General features: G+C 46.8%; 1 protein-coding gene across 2 annotated transcripts in view; it reads left to right on the forward strand.

The window, feature by feature from the left end:
- SH3GL1 (SH3 domain containing GRB2 like 1, endophilin A2) overlaps positions 1-20,132 on the forward strand; it is a 47,441-nt gene that overhangs the window by 11,810 nt on the left and 15,499 nt on the right. For both annotated transcript variants that reach the window (XM_024207245.2, XM_024207246.2), the window contains exons 2-3: positions 19,543-19,611; positions 19,710-19,782. In XM_024207245.2, coding sequence (XP_024063013.1) covers positions 19,543-19,611; positions 19,710-19,782 — 142 coding nt within the window. The remainder of the gene's footprint in view (positions 1-19,542; positions 19,612-19,709; positions 19,783-20,132) is intronic.

Here is a 20,132-nt window from a genome sequence, read left to right on the forward strand (position 1 = left end):
GGCATGTTTTGTGGGGGGGGAGGGGGAGTCTGCTCCTTAACAAACACCCTCCTCAGCTTTTCCAGTGATCTTACTCCTTTTGTTGAGGCCATGTATCCTGCACTACTCTGCAGAGGTTCTGCGGTAGGGGCCCATGAAGTGCCATGCACAGATGAAAAGAGTGCACTCCTCTGATACGTGGAGTTTCCAAAACAGTAGTATCTGTGCCTCCATGAAACTATCACTGTGGATTTGCTATGAAACAGGACAGGAGCGGGTGCCCAGCCAGGGTGAGAATCTGCTGCAGCCCAACTTGCTGAAGTGTGTTGCTGCCTCTCACAGACACGTCTACTGGTTCCTTACCTGTCCCAAATAGGCTTCCAAATGCTTAGCAAAGAACAGCAACCAAACCAACCTGCAGTTGATGAGCCCCAGGGTTAACGGCATCGGCTGAGGTTTGCTTGTGCAGAAGTTCAGTGGTTCTTTGGGGCACTGCTGAGCTGTGTTTCACAAGCAGCCTTTCTTGCTGTAGCTCTGACGTGGTCTGTCCTGCTATCTGCTGTAAATCATTAACTTGCGGCCATAGGCAAGTCCTGGGATCGGAGCCTAACATATGATGAGTGACTCCACCTTTACCCTGCGAATGTGGGTAATTTAATATATTATCCCCCATGGCTGCTATCTGCCAAATCGCATTTCTCACTGCCTATGCAGAAATCCTGTCTCCAAATCATGAGTCAGGCTGCTTCAGCTGGGAAGGGGTGAGTTAGATCTGTGCTGAGTTGTGACAGATAGAGAAGGATGTAGGCTCTTGGGAAGCCCTAAAATTCCCTTTAGGGCCACCTCCAGCTTCTCTCTCGACAGGCTTGTGTGTGACATGCCTGTAACTTCTTCAGGGTTTGACCCTGTCATGCCCTCTCTTTGTGGTTAGAAAAGCATCCTTTCTCCATGTCTGATTTCCTTCTCCCACCCTGTTAAACTGCAACCCCATCACTTTCAGAAACAGATTGCTGTTGACAGGAAATGGATGCGCTCAGAGGGCAGGGACTGAGCAGTGGCGGATCCCTAAGCTAGAGAGAGGATAAACAAATTGTTCCTGGATCCAGTCCAGTAACGGTGTGTGTTTATTTCAGTATTGTGTGAACTGATCATTTGTGTCTCAGGTTGTAGAAATGGTAACCATCCTGCCAGAGAGAGTGAGGGCGCACACAAGTTCTCTACCTCTGCGGCTGATACGCACGGGTTTGGAACTCAGCAGCCAGATGTAGCAAGGCCCATGTTGATTCAGTCTGTTATGAGACATCTGGGCTACTGGGATCCAACCCTGTTGCAGTAATACTGCATGACAATCAAGAAGGTCATTAAGAACCATGCCACTGTCTCTTCCAGAGAAGGCCTTTTATTGTGTGACTTGTTTAATTAGCTTTGCTGCTGATATCTTATTAATAAACCTTGTCACTTGCAGCCACTGGGTATTTCAGAATCCTCTTATTGCATACTAACTACCAGATAATAACACCTGACAGTGTCACTAATATTTAGCGTGCTGTTCCGAAAAGTGACTTAAACATGGACCCCCCCAGGATGCAGTCTTATCGTTCAGTGGCTACAAGGTCAAGTTTGCTCCGTTAACAAGTTTTAAAGGTGCTTTTTCTAGCTATGACAACCCTTCAAAATTCACGCTAGGATCTGAACGTCAAGCTGGCTTCTTGCTAGCTCAGGCATCATCCCCAGCAATGAAAACGTATTAAGCATTCAATTGATGAAGTCAGAATAGAGTCCAGCTCATGCTCCAAAGTTCTGTTGACTCTAGGGCTGGCAGTACTTTAAAAAAAAAAAAACCAACAGTAGTAACCTTTATCAGTGTGTGCAGATATCGTTCTGAATAGACACCCACAGAGCAGATCTCTTGAGTAAGAAGGTGCCTTTTCCCCCCACATAAACAGGTTTCTGATCTTAACCACATTGAAACTGCTATACGGGAGAAACATTTAAAAACAAAACACCCACAACCTCTTTTGTCCCAGACACACATCTGTGCGCATGTGTTCTTGGGGATTTATGAGAGATTGGTCTGGCACAAACCTGGCGAACCAGATATTGGGATTATTCTCACTTTTAAAACTCCTCTGTGTATCAAAGAAAAGTAAAATGCTAAGGGATGACTCCTGTTTGTGCCTGCAGGGCATAGTTACATTTAAGTAGCAGTTGGACTCAGGATTTTGAATGTACCTGTGACTGTAGCAGCAAGGCAAGTGAACTGCATTTGATCGTACATTTAGAATCTTGATAGTGTCCCCTTAAGAATAAAAATGATCTACCGAGCAGCTGCAGCATTTGTCGGCATTTAAACCATTATGAAAATGTTAGCAAAGTTATCTTGATGATTAGCAAAGATAAGCTTTACCTAGGCAAAACAACATTGGGATGAGTCTAAGGACGTCCTGCTGTGAAGACTAGAGGTGTGACACAACATGCCATACTCTGATACTACAGCATGTTTGAATACTCCTGCAAGAGTAGAAACTAGCGAAGGAAGAGTCCTTGTTTAAGTCGTATCTTTTTTTGCTCTTCCATGAGCTCTCCCCACTGTGTTTTTTCTGTTGATGTCCAGAACTGAATGCAGTATTTCAGGTCCTTGGGTGAGTAGTGGAAACCTGTTGCTTCTCTTTTCTTATGCACTTATCTTCACCAATAATTTTTATTAGGGCTATCAATTAATCGGTTAACTCACGTGATTAACTCAAAAAATTAATTGCAGTTAATCACACTTATAACAATAGAATACCAATTGAAATTTATTAAATATTTTTGGATGTTTTTCTACGTTTTCAATACTGATTTCAATTACAATACAGAATACAAAGTGCATAGTGCTCACTTTATATTTTTTTTATTAAATATATGCACTGTAAAAGTGATAAAACAAATAGTATTTTTCAATTCACCTTATACAAGTACTGAAGTGCAATCTCTTTATTGTGAAAGTATAACTTACAAATGCAGATTTTTTTTGTTGGTTACATAACTGCACTCTAAAACAAAACAGTGTAAAACTTTAGAGCCGACAAGTCCACTCAGTCCTACTTCTTATTCTGCCAATCACTAAGACAAACAAGTTTGTTTACTTTGACGGGAGATACTGCTGCCTGCTTCTTATTTACAATGTCATCTGAAAGTGAGAACAGGCATTTGCATGGCACTTTTATAGCCGGCGTTGTATTTACATGCCAGATGCGCTAAACATTCACATGCCCCTTCATGCTTCGGCCACCATTCCAGAGGACATGCTTCCATGCTGCTGATGCTCGTTTAAAAAAAAAAAAAAGCATCAATTAAATTTGTGACTGTACTCCTTGGGGGGGGGGAAATTGTATGTCTCTTGCTCTGTTTTACCCACATTCTGCATATATTTCATGTTATAGCAGTCTCGGATGATGACCCAGCACATGTTCGTTTTAAGAACACTTTCACAGCAGTTTTGACAAAATGCAAAGAAGGTACTGATGTGAGATTTCTAAAAATAGCTACAGCACTCGACCCAAGGTTTAAGAATCTGAAGTGCCGTCCAAAATGTTAGATGGGCGAGGTGTGGAGCATGCTTTTAGAAGTCTTAAACGAGCAACACTCTGATGTGGAAACTACAGAACCCAAACCACCAAAAAAGAAAATCAATCTTCTGCTGGTGGCATCTGACTCAGATAATGAAAATGATCGTGCATCAGTCTGCACTGCTTTGGACCGTTATCAAGCAGAGCCCATCACCAGCATGAAAGCATGTCTTCTGGAATGGTGGTTGAAGTATGAAGGGACATACGAATCTTTAGCGCATCTGTCATGTAAATATCTTGCAACGCCAGCTACAACAGTGTCATGTGAACGCCTGTTCATTGTAAACAAGAAGCAGGCAGCATTGTCTCCTGCAAATTGTAACCAATCTTGTTTGTCTGAGTGATTGGCTGACCAAGAAGTAGAACTGAGTGGCCTTGTAGGCTCTAAAGCAGGGGTCGGCAACGTTTGGCACGCGGCTCGCCAGGGTAAGCACCCTAGCGGGCCGGGCCAGTTTATTTACCTGCTAACGCGGCAGGTTCGGCCTATTGCGGCCCCCACTTGCCGCGGTTCGCCGTCCCGGGCCAATGGGGGCGGCAGGAAGCCGCGGCCAGCACATCCCTCGGCTTGCGCCGCTTCCCGCCGCCCCCATTGGCCCGGGACGGCGAACCACGGCGAGTGGGGTCCGCGATCGGCCGAACCTGCCGCGTCAGCAGGTAAATAAACTGGCCCGGCCCGCTAGGGTGCTTACCCTGGCGAGCCGCGTGCCAAACGTTGCCAACCCCTGCTCTGAAGTTTTACATTGTTTTGTTTTTGAATGCAGTTTTTTGGTACGTAATTCTACATTTGTAAGTTCAACTTTCATGATAAAGAGATTGCACTATAGTACTTGTATGAGGTGAGTTGCAGTACAATTTTTGTTTTTTTACAGTGCAAATATTTGTAATAAAAATATATATAAAGTGAGCACGTACACTTTGTATTCTGTGTTGTAATTTAAATTAATATATTTGAAAAGGTAGAAAACGTCCAAAAATATTAAAAATAAATGGTATTCTATTGTTTAACAGCGTGATTAATCGCAATTACTTTTTTTAATCACTCGACAGCCCTAATTTTTATACATTAGATAAGAAATTGGAGTCAAGGGCTGTCTTGTACTATATGGAGAACATGGGAGATGATAAATAGGAAAAAAAATGTATCGTGCAAATCCTTGTTGCTAACTGAGGCTTAACATGTCAAGAGAAAATATGGGTAGAGACTTGAAATGAAAATGGATGTTGAAATTATTTTTTCCTCCAGTATGAGTCAATTTTTAAAGCACAGGTGCACTTTTCCCCTAACGCAGCACAGTACACGTATTCCTAACTAGACTTTAGCCAAGACAAGGCCAAATTGTCAGGTTATTTTTTTCCCTTTCCTAAAAAGAGGGGACTGTTTTTCTCTTGTTGAAAGGGTAGCTTGGAAAACATTGATACGTTGACAAGCATGAAACATTCTTGGAAAGACTTCTTGTGCATAGAGTGGTAGCCAGTGAGCAGGAAAAGGATTGTGTGTTTTGGGAGAGGCAGGGATAGGTCTTCTGATTTGTTCAGTGGATTTTATAATCGAGTGGCTATTTATTTCTGTATATAATATCATATCCATAATTAATCAGTTCAGATCACTTTTGCTGAATGCCAGGAAGCAAGGCCTTTGGCAGTTATCTCCTAGGGGGATATCAGCTACATAAGAAGGGGTCGAAACCCGGCTTTCATAGTTTGACTGTGTTTGAAACGGTAAATGATTAACCCTCTGACAAAATGGGAAAGCTGCAATGGCAGGGCCATAGCCTTCTACTCCGCTTTTAGCTTCACTACAAGTATGTGTCCTGATGGCTGCTGTTTAACTAGCTGCATGTCTTAGAGCATGTTGACACTACAAAATCAAGTCGACCTAACTTATGTCGGCATACAGCCACCACGGTAATTACGTCGCTTGTACGTGTCTACGCTTTGCTCCTTGTGTCGATGGTGCGCATCCTTGTACTGCCAGTGTGGGGGCACTGCGGGACAGCTTCTGAAAGCCAGTAACGGTTGATGTAAGCAGCGCTGTGTCTACACTCACACTCCATCGACCTAACTACATCAACATTGACCGCCTCTCGTGGAAGTGGAGTTATTAAGTTGGTGTAGCGGGGCAGTTATGTCGGCGGGAGCGAAATTTTAGTGTAGACGCTTCCATAGTTAGGTCGATGCAAGGCGGCATACGTCCACCTAACTCTATAGTGTAAACCAGGCCTTAGTTCATAGTGAGGAATCCTGTTTTGATCGCTTTGAGCCCATCAGCTGGGTGGAGCTGAATTGGCTGGGATTCAGTTTCTCTTGTAGGTGATTCTGTAGTTTTGTCCTACCTATCATGAAAGTCCTTTTAGCAGACTGACCGCTCCTCCATTGGTAAGTTCCTTTATGATTGGACAACTTCATTAGGGGTATGTCTACACTATAGCAGCACAGTTGTACCTCTGTAGCACTGAGGTGTAGACACTTCCTAGAGCAACAAAGGGTTTTTTTTCCATCAGTGTAGTTAATCCCCCTCTCCAAGAGGTAGTAGCTAGGTCAACAGAGTTCTTCCATCGATGCAGCTGCATCTACAGTGGGGGTTAGGTCAACCTAACTACATTGCAGAGGATGCAGAATTTTCCACAATGTTGTAGCTAGGTCAATCTTATTTTTAGGTGTAGACCAGGACCCAGTCTTTCCCTCTTTAAGACATTTCTTCTGGAACTTTAACATCCATTGATGAACCCCTTCCTTGACGTCTGCTTTGCTCCTCTCCCTATAAACCAGAGCACTAGTTCTGGGGAACCAGTGTTAGGAGGGGCATTAAGAACTGCCACAGATATGTTTGAAATGCGAAGGGAGTGTGTGGAATAGAGTATTTTTATTATTTCTAGACATGGTTCCGTAACGCGTTTGTCCAAAGGTACTGATATTAGTCTCCACGTGAGTTTGCACAAGAACATTACCAGTGCTCAGATAGATATAAATGAATGGAATTATTCCTACTCTCAGACGAAGGCAGTGTAAAAAGCAATTGCATGAAGCTAATGAAAGAAAAGTTGAGGCTAGATGATAGGGCAGAATTCCTAATATGAGCAGTTTGGCAGTGGAATAGACAACCCAGGTAAATGGTGAAGTTGCAGGGTCCATAGATACTCAATGGCAGGTTAAATAAGATAGTAACAGGAATGATGTAATGAATAAGCTGCAAATACGCTGTGCGGAGATCAGGCTAGATTTTCTAGCACTATTATATATCTCCTCAATTCTTCTTCCTTCTGAAGTGAGGTCTGAGAGGCAGAGCGACCCCCACATTTTACTGGTTTACATACCCCCTCTTCAAAAAATTGTTGTGAAGTGACTGGGTTCACCATCAAGCTCATGTGGTATGTGCACCACTGGTGGTACAGGTTGGGAACCCTGATTTAGTGTTTGTCATAAACTGGGCACCAGGAGACACAGGCTCTTGTTTTTAGCTTTACCACCAGCCTGTTGTGTGATCATAGGCAAGGCATTTCTCCTTCAACCATTTGTCTGTTTAGATTGAAAGCTCTTCTGGGCAAGAGCACTTTCTTATGAGGTCTGTGTACAATGGCCAGCACAATGACGCCTCTAGGCATTACTGCGATACAAATTAATTGTTTGATCTCTGAATTGCAGACAGGTCTAAGATGCTCTAGCTGTGCAAAGCCCCCAAGCACTGGGGATCCCATGGACAATTCCTCACTAAAACTTATCTTTTTCTTCTTTCCTCTCCACTTACTCATAAGCTCTGTAGTAGTTACTCATCTCTTATTGTGCACCAATAATGCTCATAACTTTGTGCGCCTTTTCCATGATTGGTGGAAATGTTGTCATACAGATGCTGATCTTTCATCAGACCAATTCACTCCGTGTCCCCCACTAACTTCCTTCAGTTCTGTGTTCTCTTGGTGACTTACTGTGACGGGATCGCCGGGGTGCAGCCTGGGACTGTGGGATCACTGCACCCCCTTTACTCATCATTCTGGGTTGTCTCTCACAATGCCTTACTGGTGGCAAGCAGTAAACCCCTCCAGATGCTGTTACCACTCAGTACAAACACATGCAGAGCCCACACCCGGGTAGATGGCCTGAATCCCAGAGCCACTCACGAATCACACAGAGAAAGGCACCAACCAAATCCCCCCAGCTCCTAGCCCCGAACCACCGGATACAGTGTCTTGCACTGCTCAAGACCCGTTCTTGAGCAGTGCAAGTTTATTAATTGGTTCACCACTTCATCAATGGAAAGTGGACATACACCAGCCTTCGTAACCTGAGCAGATTTACCAAACACTTCAGTCAAACTCACTGGTAAAGATAAACACTAGAATAAGTTTATTGATTACAAAAGAGAGGCAAAAAGTCAGAGTAGTTACCAAAATAAAAGATAAGCACGCAATCGAAATTCTTGATCTATAGATTGGGCAGAACATAAGTCCAGGCGTATCTGGTGACCATTGAGTCACCAGGCAAGGTTGAGCAATTCCCCTGGTGTGGCCTTGTCCAAGTGAGTCATTGAATTACAGCTCCCTTGCTGGACAATGGCTGTTGATGGTTGTTCCACACCCGCCCAGGCATTGATTACCTCCCTTGTTGTTGTCTCTGGGGATCTAATATCTGGGCGATACCCCAACTCACAGCATATTTTAGTGACAACCATACGCATAACTTCATATGCACTAATAAGATACATATTTAGATAGGTCAGAGGTTCTCAAACTGTGGTCCGCGAGCTCCATTCAGGTGGTCCACGGATAGTTTCCTCTAAGGTGCACGCCTCAGCAGCCACACACAAGAGAATGAAGGGACACCCACCTAATTAGTGGAGCCACGCAGGCATGGCTCCACTAATTAGGTGCCTGGACCCTGGAGAAGACGCACCATGTAAGGTGAGGTGGTGTCCTTGGGGGTGGGGGAATAGGGGATAGGTGGGAGGAGGCAGTGGGGTGAGAAGAGGGGGTGGGAGGAATTTGGGATGTGCAGGGCTGTGGCGGCCAGAGAAAGAGGTGACTTTCCCCAGCTCCAGGGCTGCGGCTGCCAGGGAGAGACGGCCCTCCTTCCCAGCCCCAGCTCGGGGGCTGCTGTGGTGGGGGAGAGAGGGAGAGACCCCCCCCCCCCCTCCCCCCCCCCCGCCGGGGGGGCTGCGGTGGGGGGGGGGGGGGGGGCCCCCCCCCCCTTCCCAGCCCCAGCTTGGGGGCTGCCACAGCAGGGGAGAGAGGGCACATGCATTGTATTAGAAAGGTATGACTACTGATATTAAAACATGAGTTGTGTGCTTTTATTTGTAGAACAAAAAAAGTTTATTATTATTAAGAGGATCCACCGAGACCCTCAGCAATTTTCAAAAAATTGGGGAAAAAAAAAAGTTTGAGAACCACTGAGATTGGTTATGATCTGCTGAAAGCCATTGTTCTTTCCCATGATACCGTATCGCAGCTATATACGTATGATGAATATGGGGGTTACAGGGCCCTCCCCCAAGGTATAGAGTGTCACACTTACATTTTTCAAGCTTCTCTGCATCTTCAGCTATGCGCACAACCGAACGTTCTAGTGGATTTAGACTCCCCTAGATGAATGCCTTTTGATTCTTGCTTTATTTCCAGGGACTGCACCAGGTTGGAAGGTGGCAACTGATCTTTCACAAGACCGTCTGTGCCAAGACAAGGCCATGGAATTTCAATATCCGACTTGCTCTCTGTGTAAACCCCCATAAGGTGATCACCACGTACTTACACGGGACGCTGCCCCTCAGGAGATTGTTTAGCTAGGAGCCTTGCAATCCATGGTGCCACTGCACAAAGACTAAAGAGGCAGAAACTTTGCAAGTCTGGGAACACCAGGGGCGGCTCCAGACACTAGCGCTCCAAGCGCGTGCCTGGGGCGGCAAGCCGCGGGGGGCGGCCTGCCGGTTGCCGTGAGGGCAGCAGTCAGGCTGACTTCGGCGGCATGCCTGCGGGAGGGCCGCCGGTCCCGCGGTTTTGGCGGCAATTCGGCGGCGGGTACGCCGAAGGCGCGGGACCGGCGGACCTCCCACAGGCATGCCGCCGAATCCACTTTACCAGCGGACTTCCTGCAGGCGCACCGCTAAAAGCCACCTGACTGCCGTGCTTGGGGCGGCAAAATACATAGAGCCACCCCTGAGGAACACACACGTTTTCCAAGAGCCACGCCGGTGCTGCAGTGTGTAATTGACTCCGAATGAGCCTTGCAGGGCACTGTCGGCGCATGCTATAGAAATATAATGCACTGCAAGGTCAGTCGGTAACCCTGTGGGGCGAGCACCAATGCTCCAGCTGTGCGATACCATAATAAAGGGTACATTAAGACTGTGGTTGTGAATGACAGCGCCCATTACTCCAAATCTACTCCTAGCACCAGAGTTGGATCGGTGAAACTTGAAACTGTCCAGTCTGCCATTGTTGAAAATAACGGTGGTGCGGCTGCCAGCGAAGAGGACCTGAATTACGCTTGGTTCTAAAGAGTTTTCCCCTGCTGAACTACGCTAGTAAGGGTGGCTTTCTTGAGCATTCATATGAACAGCCTACAGAAAAGCGTGTGTGTCAGAGGAGAATTTCTTTTCTTAACCACTCGCTGTGTCTCTCTCTACTGGGCTTTCCTGTTGTTCTAAGCATATTGATCTTGGACTCAAAACATTGTAGCATCTTGTGGGCTGGCTTTTCCCACAGCACTTCCTCCCTTTCTATTGGGCGAGAGCAGGTTAGGGGGGGTGTTGTGGGGCTATTTTATTTATTTATTTTTTTTTTTAAACTTTCCTGTTGGGAATCAGTATTCACAGAAGGCTGCTGTAGGGACCAGGAAGGCTTTGATATGCCAGGATCCAGAAGGGTACGTTTCCATTATAGTGGAGACATTGTTTTGAATTCAGTGGTTGCATGTGTTTATTCCAGCAAAAGAAATAATTCTTGGAGGGGGCTTTCTGAGGGGGGTGGGGAGGGCGAGAAGGCAGAGTGATGGCCCACAACATCTTAAGTTAATTTTCAATTAGAAAAGTGTGAAATCACTGCCATTAATAGTTTAGAAGGAGCAAAACATCAGAAGAATCAAATATATAAAACTATATGGAAAAGTTGTACGGTAGCAGGCTGATCAGAATGGCCTAAATTTCAGAACGGACTAGTGATTTTTTTGGGGTGTCTCAAGTTGGGCACCCAGAAAACCTTACACACGTCTAAAGGCCTCTAATTTCAGATAGCAGGTGCACAGCCCTTTGTGAGACTGGCCCCTTTACAATGTCTCAAGTTGGGTACCAAAAACAGACACCCCCAAAATCATTAAGCAGTTTTGAAAATTTCAGCCAATCACTTAATATAAAAATCACACTCAAGCAACCGTTTGTAAGTCTTTAGTCCGTCTGCTCTGGCATCCTTCCTCTGGTGCAGGGGTAGGCAACCTATGGCACGCGTGCCAAAGGTGGCACGCAAGCTGATTTTCAGTGGCACTCACACTGCCTGGGTCCTGGCCACCGGTCCTGGGGGCTCTGCATTTTAATTTAATTTTAAATGAAGCTTCTTAAACATTTTTAAAACCTTGGTTACTTTACATACAACAATAGTTTAGTTATATATTATAGACTTATAGAAAGAGACCTTTTAAAAACGTTAAAATGTATGACTGGCATGCGAAACCTTAAATCAGAGAGATAAATGAAGACTCGGCACACCACTTCTGAAAGGTTGCCGACCCCTGCTCTGGTGGCAGCCCGTACTTGGATGCTCTTACTAATGACCTAGTCCTGTAAGAAAAATTCAGTTGCTGTCTGAGGGGTGACTATAGCCTCCACTTTTGGGGAAAGTACTCACGAACTAGTGGTTCTATGATCTCTTGTAATGTTTGCTGCTGCTGGCTGTATTTGAGCATGTCTTGGGAGAACACACGTGCCAGGCTGTGGAACGTGTCCTAACACACCTTTCTAGTCACTGCAGTGTGATTGGGTGATGATGAGAGCACAGCAGGTGCAGCAGAGACACGAACTAAATATAATCCAGGGAATTTTGGGGAGTGTGTGTGTGTGTGTGTGTTTGTGTGTTTCAAAACATTGTTTTTGTTTATAGAAACTGTCATGGCACTAGTGGGCAGGACAAAGTGTCGTCATCGGCTTTATAAAGTTAACAAGCTTCCTCATTCCTCCAGTTGGTAATTTATTGGATGTATGCAGCACAATGTACAAAGTATTTCCCTTTTGATCCTTTCTCTTACAAGTTGGTTGCCCTCCACTTGACTAGCAGTGGCATAGACTGGTGGGTGAGTGAATGGTGGGTTGTGTGTGATCTGAACTCTTTAAAATGTCTTACCTCACCTAGATATATTTGGAGATGTTCCTATGATTCTTTGACCCCAGACCTGCATACCCACTCCCCTCTTACTCCTTCGACTTACTCCAAGATCCTATTGCAGTAATCAGTGTAAGATGTAGACTGGCCACTTCTGAACATCTTCCCCCACGCACTTCCCTTCCGTTCCTTTTAAATGGCAGGAGAAGACCTTGACTGTTCTGATTCCCACCCTGCTCCACAAGGAAGGTAGTGGCAGACCCATGACTCAGTGTGTTTAAAAGAAGGCTGGACAAAGCTATAGGAAACATACCGTCGGGAACAGCCCATCACTGGCAGGGGATGGACTAGATGTGACCAAACGAGTCTCTTCCGTCTCTGATTCCTAGGGGCCAGGGGTGAAAACAGGTTTTGAACAACCCCTCTCTGGTGGTGGGGAGCTGCAGGAGCTAGACAGGGTGTTACACTACACCCTGTAGTGTGTTACACCACACCCACCTGTCATTTGTAATTGAAGCTTGTAGCTATCTCGGGCATATTTTTCATTGTTAAATCTTTATCTAAAAGGATACGCCGTGTGAGGTTTATTCCCCACCTTTTATAATTGAGCGTGCCTGGGTCTCTTTCCTCCCGTCTTTTGATTTGCCCTTCTTTTGTGAGTTTCACAGCCCTTCAGGGAAATCACCTATCTTGTGCTGGTTCAGGGCACGCAACTTTATCGCCTTGTGTCAATACTTGCTGTAAAAAACATTCCACCTCGGCTGCTACAACAAGGCCGGGCAGCAGATGAGGGGTTTGGGTTTGTGTTCCTGCCCTGCCTTGATCTTGCGCTCTCTAATATTACAGCACTTGCTTCAGGGACCTGGGAACAGGGGCATATTTTAGTAGATCTTCCAGCCCTGCTGGGATGGGGTATAGAAAAGCAACCAATGAGTGTGAATTTTACAGTCCTGCTCACTCCTCTTTCCCGTCTGCTGACCTGAGCAATGCTGATGATTTCTGCGTCTGCTCTCTTGAATCTACCTCTTCCCAGACTGAAGGGTTCACCTGCCTCATGATGGTGTCTATCAGGTTCCAGCAACTGACAAAGAATGGGCAATTTCAGGACCTTCTGACCTCTGTTGGCTTCTCTCTCTGCTGCTCAGAATCTCAGTCTATGACCTCTTATTTTGCTGTTGTTGTTCCATTTCAAAATTATATGAAGAAAATAGGAAGGGCAGAAAATGTGAACAGATTGTAAGGCTTCTGTTCAGCCAGCCCTCGAGGGATCCATTTGGGACAGCTAGATCTCTGGGCATTAGAGAAGGCCTAAAGTCTTGGGTACTGCATTTCATTTGGCCTCTCTCCCATACTGCATAGAGCAGCAGTTCTCAACCCATGGGCCGCATGTGGCCCAATTAGCATACCCCAGCTGGCTCCGCGTGGCAGGGTCGGCGTCAGGGCTACTGCCCTGACACCCGGCCCCACTTTGTGGAGGGGTTGCTGCTGGGCCCTGCACAGTGGGGTCCGAGGTCCCTGCTGCTGGGCCCCCCGCCCAGGGCTCCACTCCTGGCCCCACTTTGTGGAGGGGTCTCTGGGCGGGAGACGCTGGGCGTAGGGGTCTGTGGGGAGGAGTCGGGAGGAGCACTGTGGTTCTCAACCTGAGGCCCAGGTGCGGCCCACAGCGGTGAATAGGTTGAGAACCACTGGCATAGAGGATAGACGGGAGCCAACCTACACTACATCTTCGGTCAGTATCTTAAGAGACTCAGTAGTTCCCTGTTGCATCTTTGACTTCTATTTCTCAACAGGGATTGCTGTCATGTCTATTCCGTATCAGACATTGGTTGATCTGATGTAGATGCCTCCAAGCATCAGTGACCACCATCCTTGCAGTTCAGCTCAGCCAAACCAGAGTGTAAAGGGATCATGTGTGGATACTTTTCTCGGTCTCCCCCACAAGCAAAGAGACAAAACTCTGGCCAAGCTTGTGTTCCCCTTCTCCCTGTCACTTCCGAGGTGGGAGAAACCTTTTCCTTGCTAGACTTTGCAGAGTCCCTCCAGGTAGCCTGGCTGGAAAGACAATGTGGTGCTTATACATTTGGTTTCAGGTTAGACTCCGAGTTAAGGATGGTGCAGATTCAGAAGCTGGTTTTCTTCTCGAGTCTATCGCAGCTCGATTTGGGGGGACGGGAATTAGTGGCTCGCTTCCCGGCATGCAGCCTGACTTGTTTCCTTCCTTGGGAAGGAGTAGCTCTTTAGTCATCCCTCCCTTAAGGAAGCCTCCCAGTTTAATTAGAGTCACCAGGGAGGCAGCCTCTGTCTCATTCTTCCCACCTGGCAGGTACACCAGTAGGATTTCTTGAATGTTAAAAGGAGGATTAATTTAATCTGTGAGTGAGGAAAACTCTGTGTTCTTGGAGGCTTTTAAAACCTCCAGAATCACTGTGGTGAACGGTGTATTTTGTATGGCATGCAGTGCCTTCCTGAATACAACAGGAGCTTACCTCATTGGGGCTAGTGCAGCTTCTTGGGCAGAAAGTCTGAGCTGGTGGATGGGTAGGGAAGAGACTCGGGAATGGAATTGCAGAGAGCTAGTCACACCCGTCTCAGATGCAGTAAATAATAATAAAGGAGAGGTTTCTAATTGTAGAGGTGCAGCCTGCCTGGGCAGTGTTACGGGTTTCGGATGAAGGCTGTTTGGCTGTAGTGATTGCAGTACAATTGTCTTATCCGTTCCGATTTGGCGAGCGCGAGAGGCGCAGGAAAGGCAGCCCGGCTGCTGGAAATGTGCATCTTGGTTCCGCCAGTCCAGAGACCCATCCTAGGTTGCCCATTGTGGTGGGGAAATGGAAGGCAGAGATTCTTGTTTTCCCTGCTTTGGAGAGAAACCTTTTAGTCTCGCTAGTAAGGAATGTCTTCAGCTTTCTTCCTAGTTTAGTAGTTGTCCTGTGGAAGTGTGTGCTGGGGTTCTGAGCTGTGGTTGTGCAAAAAGCCCCCCTCAAAAGGCAGCAAAAGTCAAGCTCCCTCTGTTTGCTGCCAGCAAGTAGATCAGGGAGGACACCTCCGTACAGACACCCCGGGCTGGGTTGGTGGCAGGTAGAATGTTTTTCAGGTAAATGACTTGGCTCTGTTTGGAGCATGATGGGCCTGGTCAGAGCCGCTTCCTAGGTGTATGTTCTCACCACCCGTCAATATCCCAGGCACGTTGCTTCCATCATCTTCACTAACTATTTTTGGCTTTTCTCTGAGTGTGGAAGCAAAGTAAATAGGGAAAAGCTTGATTGCATTAGATGACAATTGCTCAGAATAGAGGCTGGACAGTCTGGTGAGATTTCCCTTTGTGATCTGGACCAACATGATTTACAGGTACACAGGAATCTCACCTGACAAGTGTCATTTCCAGTTGAGAGTCATGCTGGGTGGACCGGACAGCAGAAGCACGAGCCACTCCCCCAGTATTTGGAATGTCTGGGGGTTAACTACAGCAACTCTTGTCTGACTAGTGTTTGCAGCCTTCTTCTGAACCACAGCTTCTCTTCCTCAGAAAAGAACGTAGCTTCCACTTACTGAAGCCAGGCCCAAGTGCAGTTCTCTGGTTTGTCAGCTTCACTGAACTGTTGTATTTTTTTGCCTTGTAAATATCAAGGAAAGGAGGAGATGCATCTCTTGCTTCTAGTACTTTGCTGCTGTTGATCCTGGTTGTCCTCTGATCGCAAACCTTTAGTACCCAGGTTCCTGATCTATACCCCTGCAAGCTGATGCTAAGAACCATTTGAACTGTGCGGTATCCAGTTTCCTTTCTCCTTCCTGCTAGCCCTGGTTCTGAGGTCTGGGGGTTCTTTGGAACTCTGAAGGTCCCTTTTCCCCCCTCCTGTTACAATCATTCCTCCTACAAGTCTTGCAGGACAACCTCCATCTCTTTTTGCTAAGCACCCCAGGGCACAATTCCCTCTGGAGCCTAGCACTGCTAAATCACCTAAAGCAGTGGTTCTCAAAATTATTTGATCGGGCCCCCTTTTTTGTGTCTGAAGGCAGAGCGGAGAGCAGCAGCTGCTGGCTGGGTGCCCAGCTCTGAAGGCGGCACCGTGCCAGCACAGCTCAGAAGTGAGGGTGGCAATGTGAAAAGTGATATTCGCCAATATCCCTTTTCACAGCAGACTTAGTTCCCCATTGCCACCTACTTCTGCACTGCTTCTGCCGCCCCGGGGCTGACAGCTAGAGCCCCACTGCCTCCCGGTGAGGGATTAGGGGCGGAGAGGAGGAGAGCCCCAGCCCGGGTGGCGGGGCTCCAGCTGTTCCCTTTATCTCTGCCTCATGGGTGTGCATGGCCCTTCTGCAGGAGCCCCAGCCACCTGGGGCTGACAGCCAGAGCTTTTTAAAAACACAACACAGACAAACAGATCACAGCTTGCGCCTCCCTTGACACACTCCTGGGCCTCCCTTGGGAGGCTGCCCCATAGTTTGAGAACCACTGAATATAGAAATCACTTGACTCCCTTTGCCACTTAAGCAATGCGTATTGTCTCCTCAGAGTTTTCCACTGCCATCAGCTCAGAGCATCAGAATGGCATTGGGAGGAAAATGTTCCTTCTCTTTGGACTGCAGGGAAGAATGTTATTTTAGGTGGATTAAATATATTTTTTGCAAGATCTTTTTATCTGGACTAGGGTGAGCAGATGGCAAGTGTGAAAAATCAGGACAGGCAGTGAGTGTGTGTGTGTGTGTGGGGCAGAGAATAAGCACCTATATAAGACAAAGCCCTGAATATTGGAACTGCCCCTATAAAATCAGGGCATCTGGTCACCCTAGTCTGGACAAGCAAATGGGAGCTTTCTCTTTTACTCAGACATCTCGCCTTTTCATCCACCTTGACATGGGCTCTGCAGATACCTTGATAAATGGATTTAAGTTTTGCTGTAGCTTCTCACAGATCTTGGTGTCCTTTGCTTGGAAACTAGGGTTGGTTTGGTTTTTGTTTTTTTAACTTCCTACAGCAATGCTTGTTGGTGAACCCCCCCAATTAATGGTAAGGGATTGTGGTCTAGGGATTAGAGTAGGGCTCTATCAAGAGGCCTCTGTTCTATGCTCAGTTATTCTGATTTGCTGTGTAGTCTTTAGTTAGTAGTTTATGTACTCCTCTGTGCCTCAGTTTCCCACCTGTACGATGCGGATAATACCTACCTCAAAACAGGGCTGTGCAGCTTGTTAAGAACTCTCTGAGAGTCTTGAATGAAAGACCGATAGAAGCACAAAATATTATTTGTGTCTTCTAAGGCAAAAATATGCTAGGGAGACCTTCACGGGGGATTACTTTTTTCCCCTCTGAGGAAGTGAAAGAACAGAACACAAGCACGGGCCCTTTCTAACCTGACTGCAGAAGGTTTTTCATTTTAATTGCAAATCTGACACATGGTGGAACCCGCAGTGAACATAGCACTTTACAGAACTGGCGCCTCAAAGGGAGGTTAACAGGGTTGTGCACTTTTTTTCCTCTGCTTTCTGATGTGTAAAGAAGGCCTAGAAAAATATGCATGCAAGGTCTGGTCTTCCCCTTATTGCGCTGGAGGACTCGCTGGAGATCTGCGACATGGATTGGGAGCGCTCCCAGTGCCCTGCGTTGAGGAAAGAAGGGGATTAAGATCCTGTACCCTCCACCTTCCCCCAGTGTTTGTTTTACATGGTTGTTCATTTTAAAAGCTTATTTTTATCATCTGAATCAAACCCACTTCCCTCTCAATCAGGCTTCGCTCCTAATGGCGTTGCCTTCCTAGTTTACTGGGGAGCCTGTGGAGATTTGCTTTTTTTCTTTTTTACATAAGAAATGCAAAAGAGAAGTTTCTAAAAAAAAAACCACAAACCTTCCCAGACCCCTTTACGTTAGAAACATGCACAAAAAGAGGCACGCGCTCAATTTCTCACCCTCTCCCCTTTGTTTGCAGGTCCTTTGAAAACTCGCTTGTTTTGTTTTTGAAGCTCCAAAATCTCTGATCACCCGTGGCCCTTTATATTGTAATATTTCTTTGTGTACTGTGCATCTCAGCGGATCCTGCCCCAAGGAGCGTCTGTGTTTGTGCAGTGCCCTGCGTGCTTCCACGGCTCTAAATATTTATTAAAGCGAAACCTGTTAGAGGCCATCAAAGGGCTACTATATTTTTTTCTGTTATGCAACCTCCTGTTACCATACTGTGCTGCTTAATATAGAGGGACTGGAATTTTACTGACTATTAGGTGACCATTTGCACAGATTTCACTGTCACAAAATAATACTGTTAAAATACTCTGTCCTAGGCTGTGCAAGTGACTGCACAGTTGTAGCTCTTCTCTGTATGTCACTCCTTTGCAGGTGCAACGTGAAATGTCCTACACCCTTTAAGGTTTGGCATCTAAAGAACATGAGAAGGGATAAACTGCAGCCTAGACCTAACCACCGGGAGAGAATCTTTCTGTACTTCTCCTTATGGTCTGTTTGCTGCTGAGGTTCCTCTTTGCTGTAATCAGGAACACCGATGTTCCAAAGCGAGGTGGGAGCAGCATTGTATCCTGCTTAATATTTAAACAAAACTTGATTAAATCTTGCACCCGCCCTTCCCAAACAGCTGACTTGAAACAGTGGATTGTTGTAATTTCCGAAGCTGCATTGTGGCTTCTCCGAGGCTAGGAAAATGCAGTTTGTCGGGTGATCTGAACGACTAAACTTTTTCCTGTGTGGCTGCAGTTTTGAAGGTGCATTTGAAGATGCTGCTGGCATAGTAGAAGCTGTCTGTCTTGAGGTTCTGTCCTGCGCCCTGTAATGGAACCTTGAAGCAGCATTACTAGGGGGTGGCAACGCTGTTCATTTAGGCCAACCTCCTTGCACACACAATGTGCTCCGTGCATCCTTCCATTCTAACTCCACGAGCTCCCTTCTATTGCAGGGGCTCTGTGTGCCCCGCATTCTCCCACCATGCCAGGAACTCTGCACACGTATGCTAGGAGTTTATGTGCTTCTCTTCCCTTGGCTCCAGAATCCTGTACCCCATTACTTCCTTCCTCCACCCTGTTTGTTTCTCTTCTGTCAGGGAGATCAGGTATTTGCATTGTTGACAGGTTAAATTCTGTTGGGCGAAGGGGCAGAGATGAATTAGAGGTATTAACTGGAAGGTGTTAACAGATGCCACCAACCAGTCCCTTAATCTAAAGACCATTGGGGCTTGAAGGTGTGGCTCAGCTAACCGGGTGGTAGGGGTTCTGCGTGTTTCCCAAAATCAATGGGGTTGTGACCAGTGCCAGGAACATTGCAGCCAATCAATTCCGACTTTCAGGGAGTGTTTGAAAGCTATCACTTTGCATACAAGCTCAACCAAAAAAGAAAAGAAAAGAAACCCATGAGAGATTCTCATGGAAGCACTGACTCTAACCACCAGCGTTTGCAGCTTCGAGGAACCGCATCTCTTTGTGGTGTTTAGCATCAGGCAGCTGTAAGGGACTCGGGCCACTAACTGCCACTGAGGTTCAGTGCGTATAAGGGGTGCAGGATCAGACTTATAAGGGTTACAGCACCCTAAACCTTGTCAAGTTGGGTGCTTTTGGGGTCTGCGTCATTCTGGAGTGGAAGAGCACAGTCAGAGCTGTAACAGAATGCTTCCTAGCGTGACTGACACGTCCCTCCCTTGTTCACCGTGTCTCTACAGCTGGTCAGCGAGAAGGTCGGTGGAGCTGAAGGGACCAAGCTTGATGATGACTTCAAAGAAATGGAAAAGGTGAGTAGGGTAACAGATGGCTCTGTGTGCCTCTCCGCGCGTTTCCGAGGTGGGTACTGACTGGATTGCACTGCTGTTGGGTCATCTTCTCCCTGCAGAAAGTGGATGTTACCAGCAAGGCGGTCACAGAAGTATTAACCAGAACTACAGAATACCTGCAACCCAACCCAGGTAAGTGCCCACAGCCAGCCCTGCTCTGCCAGCATCCTTCAGCTGCTGGAGGAGAGAGGCCATTATCACGCAGAGAGTGGGGAAAGCTCAGAAACGGCAGCCTAGCTGGCTTTGGGGTGGCCCCTTCCCAGCGGGCTACTGGGTTATAAGCATTGCTGCCCTCTACTGGAAATATGCTGACCCGGCTTGTGTGACAGCCATGTCCTCCCCTCCCCTGAGCTCATTCTGGCTTTGGGGCCCGTGTGAACCTGAATTTAAATTTTGATGCCACCTCGTGTAACATCTCTAGACTGTTACAGCCGGCGCTTGGCAATGATGCCCCCGTCCACCCTCCACTCATTCAAGGGAAG

The sequence above is a fragment of the Terrapene carolina genome, unplaced genomic scaffold (genome assembly GCF_002925995.2).
Source record: "Terrapene carolina triunguis isolate 2854851 unplaced genomic scaffold, T_m_triunguis-2.0 Scaffold194, whole genome shotgun sequence".
Lineage (NCBI taxonomy): Eukaryota > Metazoa > Chordata > Testudines > Emydidae > Terrapene > Terrapene triunguis.